Genomic DNA, 11,811 nt, shown 5'->3' on the forward strand with positions numbered 1-11,811 from the left:
CTCAAATCGTGTCCTGGACATAGCAGCAGAGAACATGGGCATGTGATGAATTGGGTTCGTGGACCAATATGACCGCAATTCATGCTTTTTAGTTAGACCCATGTTGAGGAGAAGGCCCAAAAAAGTTTTAATTTCGGAAACTTGGACTGGTTTCCACCGGAAAGGCTGGGCATAAAAGCTTCCCGGGTTAGCGGTTATAAATTGTGTGGCATACCGGTTTGTCTCTGCCACAACTAAGTCTAAGAGCTCCGCAGTCAAGAACAGCTCAAAAAATCCCAGGGCCGAACCAATCTGAGCTGTCTCAACCCGAACTCCAGACTGGGCGGTGAAAGAGGGAACTACAGGTGCGGCTGAAGTTGGGGACTGCCAATCAGGGTTTGCCAGCACCTCAGGGATTCTAGGGGCTCTACGGGCACGTCTTTGCGGTGGCTGCGACGGGGTCACTACTCCACGTGCCACCGTACCAGCTTCAACTGCCCTTCTGGTGCTCGCTACTTCACCATGTTTTACGGCAGTGCTGGTACTAGGTCCAGGAAGGGCTGCGCTGCTGGTGTATGCCTCACCACGTAATCCGACAGCACCAGCCGCACTCTGCTGCTCTTGAAGCGGATCCTGCGCAACCTGCGGTCTAGCGACACGGGGCCGGGTACGCCTGGTGCTATCAGGGACCTCAGCCTCCTCGTCCGAACTTTGGGTCAGAGAGCCACTGCTTTCTACAGGTTCGTATTCTGACCCGCTGGATTCGTCAGATGAGGGATCCCATTCCTCATCCGACTGGGTCAGAAGCCTGTAGGCCTCTTCAGAAGAATACCCCCTGTTTGACATGTGGGCAACTAAATTTAGGGGTATTCCCTGAGACTACCCAAGAAGAAAAAGCAAGCCTGTCTTACAAATGGGAGGCTAGCGAAGTACCGGAGGCCGCTGCGGTTGATAAAAAATATCAAAACTGATTTTTTTTATCGCCGCAGCGCGTGTAAAGTGAATGTGCAGTGATCAAAAAAAAATATCTTTTGTCACTGCGGTGGGGCGGGCGTGGGTGAACGCACGTGTGGGCGACCGATCAGGCCTGATCGGGCAAACACTGCGTTTTGGGTGGAGGGCGAACCTAAAGTGACACTAATACTATTATAGTTCTGACCGTGATCAGTTTTGATCACTTCCAGATACTATAAAAGTACAAATGCTGATTAGCGATACGCTAATCAGCGAATCAGTGACTGCAGTGCGGTGGGCTGGGCGCTAACTGATCCCTAAACTACCTAACCAAGGGGCCTAAACTATACCTAAAACCTAACGGTCAATACCAGTGGAAAAAAAAAGTGACAGTTTGCACTGATCACTTTTTTCCTTTCACTAGTGATTGACAGGGGCGATCAAAGGGGTGATCAAAGGGTTAATAGGGGTTCAGGGGGGTGATCTGGGGCTAGTATGAGGTGTTTGGTGTACTCACTGTGTAGCCTGCTCCTCTGCTGGATCCAACCGACGAAAAGAACCAGCAGAGGAGCAGGCCAGCCATATAACAGATCATATTTACAAATATGATCTGATATATGGCCTCTGATTGTTTTTTTTTTTTAAATCGGCAACCTGCCAGCCGCGATCATTGGCTGGCAGGTTGCTGACGAAATACTCCTCGACGAAATGCCGGCCCGCGATGCGCGGGCCGGCTGTGACAAAATCTCGCGTCTCGCGAGATGACGCGCCGATGCGTCCAGGAGGAGTAAATCAACCACCTCCCGGACGCATCGGTGCGTTAGGCGGTCGGGAGGTGGTTAAAGAGCCTCTATCAGCATGATCAACCCTATCATACACATATCCCCCGCTCTCTCCACCCCACCCCCCACCCCCGCCCGGTATCGGCAATCTCAGCAAACCGCAGGTCAATTCAGACCTGCGGTTTGTTGCGTTTCCGGTTTATTCGGGTCCCCCCTATGGGTGCTGCAGCTTTTTTTTCACCCGTGCCCCCACACACACGCACACTAAATAAAGTTTTCCACACACGCGCACACACACACTCCCCTATGGCCTGCCAGACGTTCTCGGCCGAGGAGCCATACACCCTGCTTGCCTCCCGACTCAGAGAGCCCCAGTGAGGACGAGGTTGACCCCACTTTCCTCTTGTCATGCCCATCCTCCTCATCATCTAACGATGATGAGCCCTAAAGGCGGCAGAGACGCCGCCAAGCGGAGCAAGGGGACCGCCATGCCAGGGACACACTAGTACAAGCAGCTCTGGGGCTTGTACTAGTTTTCCAGCCCACCAGATAAGTCCATCTGAGCCCCCTACCGGTGAACTTGTCTGGTGTACCCCAGAGGACTTTGAGCCCATGATTCCTGATTTTGTTGGCCAATCAGGAATCCAGATTCCCACAGTGGGCTTCACTGAATATGACTATTTTAGGGTTTTTTTTCGGTGACCACTTTGTGAATCTGATGGTGGAGCAAATGAACTTGTTCGCCCAACAGTTCATTGCTTAACACCCAGGCTCCTTTTTGGCTGGGTCCGATGGCTGGACTCCTGCCAGTGCAGCCAAGATGAGGATGTTTTGGGGCCTCGTGCTGCTCATGGGCCTAGTAAAAAAAAAAAAAACAGTGTTAGGCTGTACTGGAGTGGGGACGTCCTCTACCAGACCCCACTTTACAGTACGGCCAGGACACGCTTCCATTTTGAGGTAATTTGGAAATTCCTGTATTATGCAGATTATGCAGATAATACAGCATGTCCCTTCCCCCCCCCCCCCCCCCCCCCAAGGTGATCCTTCCTATGACCGCCTGTACCAAATCAGGCCGGTCATCGATTACTTTGGGCCCAAATTTGTGCAGGCCTGTATACTTGGAAGGGAGGTCGCGGTTGATTAGCCTCTCATTGCTTTCAAGGGGAGACTCCTTTTCCGCCAGTATGTTCCCTCTAAGCGGGCGAGGTATGGCGTGAAGCTCTACAAACTTTGTGAGAGTACCTCAGGTTACACTTACAAGTTTCTTGTGTACGAGAGGCGATATTCCCGTATTAAACCCCCAAAATGTCCCCCCACTCTGGGTGTTAGCGGGAAACTTGTGTGGGACCTTATGCACCCACTGGTAGATAAGGGTTACCACCTGTACGTGGATAACTTTTATACTAGTATCCCCTTTGTCACAAAGCGCGGCCAGCACTGTAACACGTGCTGCCCCTGCTATCACACGCCCCCTAGTGGCCTGACCGCTCAATGCCTTCCAATATGTTTCAGACCGCAGATCGTCCACTGTGGGGATGCGATCGGTGAACTGAAACCGCTGGAATTTGGGCAGCAGACAGGCTAGGAGGAAGTGTGCGGACTACAGAAAACATACACTACGCAATATGTAGGTAGACTGCCACCATTCCTTGTAACAGGGCAAGGGAAACCCTTGACTAAACACGACAACTATCCGGGTACCGACTCTTCAGAAACGGCTAGGATTTGTTCTGCGGTGCTCAGAGCAGGTATGAGGCTGAAGAAAATGACTTTAATGTAATTTATTATACATACAATACAAATGATTAACATATACAGAAATTATTAAAAATAACAATGATAGGGAAGGATAGTCCAGTGTAAAATAAAAAGGGAAAACAGATGAAAGGGAATACTTAGTTTTGAAGAAGGATGTCCTTTGTGGAAAGTCCAAGAAAGTCAGTTTGTTCCAGAATAAAAAGTCCGGTAAATATGGCTGCCAGCCCACCTTGGTCCTCGTGGCTGGCTTCTTCAGATGATATTACACAAGGGAGGACTCCCATTAGATTTCACTCATGGCCTTATGAAGGGTCCAGCTGTTAGGGCGGGATCTCAGGCTCAGCCCCTGGGCTGGTGCTGTTATTCGGTGGAAGTTCAAATCCCAAAAATATGACATTTTCATATCGCAGCACACGTCCGTCGCACACAACTAATAATGACAGATTTACAATCCTCTGAAAACATCGATCTCATTGACACTATACATGAGAACTATATCATACAGGGAGTGCAGAATTATTAGGCAAATGAGTATTTTGACCACATCATCCTCTTTATGCATGTTGTCTTACTCCAAGCTGTATAGGCTCGAAAGCCTACTACCAATTAAGCATATTAGGTGATGTGCATCTCTGTAATGAGAAGGGGTGTGGTCTAATGACATCAACACCCTATATCAGGTGTGCATAATTATTAGGCAACTTCCTTTCCTTTGACAAAATGGGTCAAAAGAAGGACTTGACAGGCTCAGAAAAGTCAAAAATAGTGAGATATCTTGCAGAGGGATGCAGCACTCTTAAAATTGCAAAGCTTCTGAAGCGTGATCATCGAACAATCAAGCGTTTCATTCAAAATAGTCAACAGGGTCGCAAGAAGCGTGTGGGAAAAACCAAGGCGCAAAATAACTGCCCATGAACTGAGAAAAGTCAAGCGTGCAGCTGCCAAGATGCCACTTGCCACCAGTTTGGCCATATTTCAGAGCTGCAACATCACTGGAGTGCCCAAAAGCACAAGGTGTGCAATACTCAGAGACATGGCCAAGGTAAGAAAGGCTGAAAGACGACCACCACTGAACAAGACACACAAGCTGAAACGTCAAGACTGGGCCAAGAAATATCTCAAGACTGATTTTTCTAAGGTTTTATGGACTGATGAAATGAGAGTGAGTCTTGATAGGACAGATGGATGGGCCCGTGGCTGGATTGGTAAAGGGCAGAGAGCTCCAGTCCGACTCAGACGCCAGCAAGGTGGAGGTGGAGTACTGGTTTGGGCTGGTATCATCAAAGATGAGCTTGTGGGGCCTTTTCGGGTTGAGGATGGAGTCAAGCTCAACTCCCAGTCCTACTGCCATTTTCTGGAAGACACCTTCTTCAAGCAGTGGTACAGGAAGAAGTCTGCATCCTTGAAGAAAAACATGATTTTCATGCAGGACAATGCTCCATCACACGCGTCCAAGTACTCCACAGCGTGGCTGGCAAGAAAGGGTATAAAAGAAGAAAATCTAATGACATGGCCTTCTTGTTCACCTGATCTGAACCCCATTGAGAACCTGTGGTCCATCATCAAATGTGAGATTTACAAGGAGGGAAAACAGTACACCTCTCTGAACAGTGTCTGGGAGGCTGTGGTTGCTGCTGCACGCAATGTTGATGGTGAACAGATCAAAACACTGACAGAATCCATGGATGGCAGGCTTTTGAGTGTCCTTGCAAAGAAAGGTGGCTATATTGGTCACCGATTTTGTTTTTGTTTTGTTTTTGAATGTCAGAAATGTATATTTGTGAATGTTGAGATGTTATATTGGTTTCACTGGTAAAAATAAATAATTGAAATGGGTATATATTTGTTTTTTGTTAAGTTGCCTAATAATTATGCACAGTAATAGTCACCTGCACACACAGATATCCCCCTAAAATGGCTAAAACTAAAAACAAACTAAAAACTACTTCCAAAAATATTCAGCTTTGATATTAATGAGTTTTTTGGGTTCATTGAGAACATGGTTGTTGTTCAATAATAAAATTAATCCTCAAAAATACAACTTGCCTAATAATTCTGCACTCCCTGTATTCGGTTACTGAGATGTTTAATAACCTGGATGTGGCTTATCCCAGCGGTATATGTTTTATATCAGAATACTCAGCGGATCCTGACCAACAAAATGATATAATTTACATATCTATCCTATGGATGATATTCGTACAAAGGAGTAAAAATCATATGACCTATTCATTTTCCATTGGTGCCAGAAAGTCTGACTTGCAGGCCCTCTATCAGGGACAGACCAAATGTTCTTGTCAGGTGTCGGTTCGCACCTAGCTGTGAGATTTCTGCAGCAAGGAAGTTCTTTGTGTAGGGTTAATTAAGGAGATTAGCTGTAATTACATTAAGAGAACGTTGGCCTCCTAGGACAACAGTTTGTAATTACAGGAATTGAATTTATTTTTATTTCGTTATCTGCTGGGCATCAGGAATTGAATCTGTAATTCCTAGATGCGACAATCAAAAAAAATCGATTGACTGCGTTTTATTTCCGGATATCTTGCGGTTTCTCGCGGTTCATCCGTGACACCCTTGTTCCAGTCCCTTGCCGCCAGATCCACGTCCGCTTGTGGGACCGTGCGGAAAAATCAACGCGGCCTCCCTACCCACCCCCTGTAGTTACCTATCCCCAGGGGTGAGACCAATGCCCTTACCAGTGGAAACCTGTTGCTGGTCAGATATAAGAACAAGAGGGATGTCTTTGTACTGTCCACAATTCACGGTAACGGCATTACCCCTGTCCCTGTGGGAGGTACCGCGGCAACAGTCCTCAAGCCTGATTGTATCTTCGACTACAATCGGTATATGGGAGGCGTTGATCTCTCTGATTAAGTCCTCAAGCCATATAACGCCATGCGCAAAACCCGGGCATGGTGCTAAAAAGATGCGCTCTACTTGGTGCAGGTTGCCTTGTGAAACTCTTTTGTGCTGTCCCTATTTTATTTTATTTTATATTTTGTAAAAATAAAATAAATAAGTAGACCTATTAGGTATCGCTGTGTCTGTAAGAATCTGCTCTATAAAAATACCCCATGACCTAACCCCTCAGATGAACACTGTTTAAAAAATAATAAAAATGTCCAAAAAAGGTTGTTGTTTTTTGTCACCTTTCATCACAAAAGGTGTAATGGCAAGCGATCAAAAAGTCATATGCCCCCCAAAATATTGCCAATAAAAGTCGTCTCATCCGCAAAAAATGAGCACCTACCTAAGACAATCTGCTAAAAACTAAAATAAAACCGACTCTTAGACTATGGAGATGCTCAAACTTTTTTTTTTTTGTTTAAAAAAAGGATAATATAGTGTAAAACCTAAATAAATTAGACATATTAGGTATCTCCACGTCCGTAAGAATCAGATGAACACGGTAAAAAAATAAAAAGTGCCAAAACGGCTATTTTTGGGCAAATTTTCCATTTTAATCCATTTGTTCCAGTAACAAAGCAAGGATTAACAGCCAAACAAAACTTTATATTTATTACCCTGAATCTGCAGTTTACAGAAACGCCCCATATATGGTCGTAAACTTCTGTATGACCAAACGGCAGGGCGCAGAAGGAAAGGAATGCCATACGGTTTCTGGAAGGCAGATAAAGGGTTAAAGTTTGTAAAATCAGTTTTGAATACCTTGAGGCGTGTAGTTTCTTGATGGGGTCACTTTTATGGAGTTTCTACTCTAGGGGTGCATCAGGGGGGCTACAAATGGGACATGGTGTAAATAAACCAGTTCGGCAAAATCTGCCTTCCAAAAACAGGGAGTGGTAAGTTATGCCAGCAGTACACTCACGGCTCCATGGCTGGCAGCTCCTTTGTACCAATGAGTGCTTCCACAATCAAAGCGATTATTATTAACGATTACAAAGTGAAAAATAAGTCTTACTTAAAATTCCTTCCTCCCCTTCCTGCGGGTAGTGAGGTGGCTACCCTACCCATCATCCTAGCCCTGGCAGGCAGTATGTCTGGTTTAATAGGGTTAATTATTTATTTAAATCTAATACAGTGTGTGGTTATACCAAATACTTGTTTGTAGGGTCAGATAGTGGATTGTGAGTTTAAAAATTTAATTGCACACTGGTTTTGCAAGAAACATGCTTTCTGGCATAATCTGTGTCATGTAATTTTAATTACCTTTTTTTTTGCCCCATAAGACGCACGCACGCACCCCCCCCCCCCCCCCCAAATGGGGGAAAAACGCTAGTGTGTCTTATGAGTGAATACAGGTAAAAAAAAATGTTTCTATGCAGCGCAGCCTGCGATGTACCGTGCAATGCACTGCATAGAAATAGCAGCCTGTGATGTACCAGACATCAGTGTACCTGGAGAGGGAGAGCCTGGCGGCCTCAGCGCGTACTTGTAGATCAGGACGGCCTGCTCCTGTGTAAGTGCCATGGCATGGAAACTGATAAGAGGCTGGGGGCTGATAGGAGGTATGGAGTCTTATAGGAGCCATGGGGGGCTGATCTGAGGTCTGAATGGGGGTCTTATTTAGATTGGGGCTGTTAGCCGAGGTTTGATTGGGGGTCATTCACATTGGGGTCTGACCTGAGGTCTAATAAAAAATATTTTTTTGTTAATGTCCTCCTCTAAAACCTAGGTGCGTCTTATAGGGCAAAAATGACAGTATAAATTGTAGAATAAATGTAGTAATTGGAACGAAGAAGCCATACAAATGCTCCATGGTCAGTTCATGTAGGGATGGGGACTTTTTTTTAGGGGTCAGTTATGTAGTTTTTACATAAATTACAGCAATTTATACTGTAGCAGTAAAATGATAGATTTTTATTTAAAGAGGACCTTTCACCTCTCCTGACATGCATGTTTTTATAGCTTTGTGCGTTCTCCATGTAATAACAATTCTGCAACATCTATTCTTATGGCTCTATATTGTGCCATTCCTTTATTATTTCTACTAGAAGTTATGAAGGAATTGCTAGCAGTCTGCAGTAAGGGTACAGAGGTGTGGTAACCAGTTGGGGGGAGGGGGGCCTGCAAACTGGTTACCTCCCCTATGTACCCTTACTGCTGACTGTTAGCAATTTATTCATAACTTCTAGTAGAAATAATACAGGAATGGCACAACATACAGACAAGAATAGATGGTCCAGAATTGTTACTACATGTGGAATGCATGCAGCTATTAAAATGGACATGTCTGGAGTGGTGAAAGGTCCTCTTTAAAGGCAATCTGTCACTACATACCTGAAAATAAAACCATTGGACTGTGTACATATTCGCTTGTCAGTGGAAAGAAACACACCATGTTTCATGTTGATAGATACAGGGCTAGAGATTGAGACGCAAGATTTCAGGGCCAGGCGTGATTTTGTCTACACTGCATAGCTCTGTCAATCAAAGTGACTGCAGCTTCAGGTGCAGTAGCAATGTCCTTGTTCCATCTAGGAGCTAATTTGCATAAACTACAAAGGTTTATTTTTCTGAAATGGGGCCACATATCAGCATGGGCCCAAATGCACTTCTCTCACCTTACAAGCACATATGTCCGCAGTCCAAAGGTTTTTATTTCCATCTATTTGGTGCAATGGAAAAAGGTTGCTTCATCTACCGAATCACGTTTTGGGTCTGCATTACTTTCCAGCCATCCTAATGTCAGCCCCAGGTGCAGTGGAAAAGTACTGTATAATGTAAAAAAAAGTCATCCAATGGTCTTTTCTGACCTTGTGATGGGGAAAAAAAGTTATAAAAAAAAAATATACACAAACTGATCTCACTACATTTTTTTTTCATGGCTTAATCGCTGTCGTACTACAAGCTATGATCTGATTACCCAAAATGGTAAATTTAATAAATAGAAATTCTTGTAGACGATGAAAAATGCAAAACAAATTTCAGTTTTAGGGTATTACCACCAGAAACAAAAGTAAAAATGCATTTTTTGGGCTATTTTTTTAAACTGTAAACAAACATTGCATCAAAACCATACTCTGCAAATATTTCTTATACAAAAAAAGAAACCTGCCTTATTCCTGAAAAAAGATCTCACATCTCTATCAAGTTAGGCATTAAAGGGATTGTCCTTGTTCAGAGCTGAATCCAGACATATCCTATTTTTCACCACAGGCAGCCCCTCTGCATCACGCAGGACAAGGGCTGTTTTGTTTATATTTTGACACTGCTAGGCGGAGGCTTCTGCCTAATAGTGTTCCATGGGATATCACCGGCACTAATGGGCGGGCTTTAACGCTGCCCTATCCCGTTTTGGCAGAGACCTGGTACGTCACTGGATCTAATTGTGTCCGTGTGCGTTCTGCAATTTGCGGACAGCCATTAATATAACTGCCTATTCTTATCCACAAAACGGACAAGCTGTCCGCATCTTTTGCGGCTCCATTGAAGTGAATGGGTCCGCATCCTAGCCCCCAAATACTGCGGCTCAGATGCGGACCGAAACAATGGTCGTATGCATGAGGCCTTAATGTAAAATTGTATTACTAAATCACAGGATTAGATGTGTCGATTACTCTAGATCAGTGTATTAAAAATACCAAATTGAGTACAGTGGTTGAAGAGCAGACTTACTGAATTATTTTCTTTTCTTTCTTAGTGTACGTTGTAGAAGAGAGAAGAAGGGATGATTCTGGAGAAAGTGCCTGTTTAACAGCTTGTTGGACTGCCCTTTGTTGTTGCTGCCTTTGGGACATGTTAACATAAAATTATATAAATATTTAGTAAAAGCCAGAACACAGAATGCCTGTACTTTATTGCATCTAACATCTTATTTTCTTGATAATTTTTTTAATCAATTAACAAGCAGGCATTTATTATCCTATTGATTTTCATGCAGTTAGGGTACATTCACACGACTGTATAATGTTATCCGCATCCGTTCCGCATTTTACGGAATAGATGCAGATCTATTCATTCCTATGGGTGAATAAAATGTGCGGACAATGTTCAGTATGTTGTCCGCATCCGTGTTTCCGCATTTCTAGTCCGCAAAAATATGAAGCTTGTGCTATTATTGTCTGCACAGATCGGTCCTCAGACCCATTCAAGTCAATGGATCCGCAAATTGCGGATGCCATACGGAATGGTTTCTGTATGTCATCAGTTTTTTGCGGTTCCGTTTCTGAATTATTGAAGGCCTTCATTTTTTTTCTTCTCTCTCTCTTTTTTCCTTACGTTTTTTGCGGACCGTAAAAAACAGAAGACATACGGAACACAAACGGAAATCATTCATCCGCAAAATGCGTACACACTGTTCCGTTATTTGCAGACTGCAAAACGGAAAGGATTACACACGGTCGTGTGAATGTAAGTGCACACTTCTGCCTCTTCTTTCAATTCTGGGCAATATCTTGATCCATGAATGTTACAAGCACTGTGTATTTTTTTTTTTTTCTGTTCACAGTTCGTTATTTATTTATTTTTTAATCTTGTATTGTGCTTCAAAACTCAATTATTCCCAGACTGGGACAAATGAATATATTAATCTGATCTAACATCCACATAATAAACCAACTCAGTATGCAAAGACTTGGCATCTGTGAGCACTTACATACTTCAGCAGTTCATTGTTGCCTTTCACCTTATAATTTATCGAATGAAAAAGTCAGTCATTATTTAAGAAACACAAGACAACACTAAAGCATAATCTCTTTGTTATGTAGTTTGACCTTAGAACGTATGGAGATGTTTATTAGGAATATGTGGTATCTGTAGCATAGTTTTTTAAATTTCTCTGGCAAACAGCATTATTAATATGCAACAATTAAAGAATGATTGCATGGAATATTATGGTAGATTGCATTATTTCTAAATTTTACTGTAAGATTCTAAACAAAACTGTAGCCCTATATGATCAGTTTGCATTGTGTTGATTACTTGATCTTCAAAAATATGATATGAAGTGGGATGGAGCATAGTTTGCACTCCTTGATCTTCAGCTGTTTGTGGAGACCCTTTTTTGCAAACTCCAGTGGTCAAAGTAGGAGATCTGAGGCCAATGTGGAGGCTAAACTCAGAGCACAGAGGAGCAATGAGACGTAATTCAAGAGTTAACAAAGACCAGTGCCACTGGGGAACAGGCTATTCATAGGAAAGCCTCCAAAGGCTCTGAACAATTACCATGTGAAGAGTAATAAAATGCATTTAAAAAAATTACAAAAATTAAAGCAGTAAGTAAATTTACCTTTGAAGACACACACAGGAGCAAAATGAAGATTGATTGGAAAAGTTCACTGTTATTGCAGCTTGTTCCCATTTATTTCTATGGAGCTTAACCGTGATACCAGAAAACCTGAGGACAAGTGTGTTGTTTCTCAAAGAAAGCCATGTT

The 11,811-nt window shown here is 43.5% G+C and overlaps 1 protein-coding gene across 3 annotated transcripts in view; it reads left to right on the top strand.

Moving 5' to 3' along the window:
• Nucleotides 1–11,265, top strand: part of CYSTM1 (cysteine rich transmembrane module containing 1) — an 80,108-nt gene extending 68,843 nt beyond the window's left edge. For all 3 annotated transcript variants that reach the window (XM_044277799.1, XM_044277798.1, XM_044277797.1), the window contains one exon: nt 10,078–11,265. In XM_044277799.1, coding sequence (XP_044133734.1) covers nt 10,078–10,184 — 107 coding nt within the window. In that variant the 3' untranslated portion in view covers nt 10,185–11,265. The remainder of the gene's footprint in view (nt 1–10,077) is intronic.
• Nucleotides 11,266–11,811: the final 546 nt, after the last annotated feature.

This window comes from Bufo gargarizans, chromosome 2 (assembly GCF_014858855.1).
Source record: "Bufo gargarizans isolate SCDJY-AF-19 chromosome 2, ASM1485885v1, whole genome shotgun sequence".
Classification (NCBI taxonomy): Eukaryota; Metazoa; Chordata; class Amphibia; order Anura; family Bufonidae; genus Bufo; species Bufo gargarizans.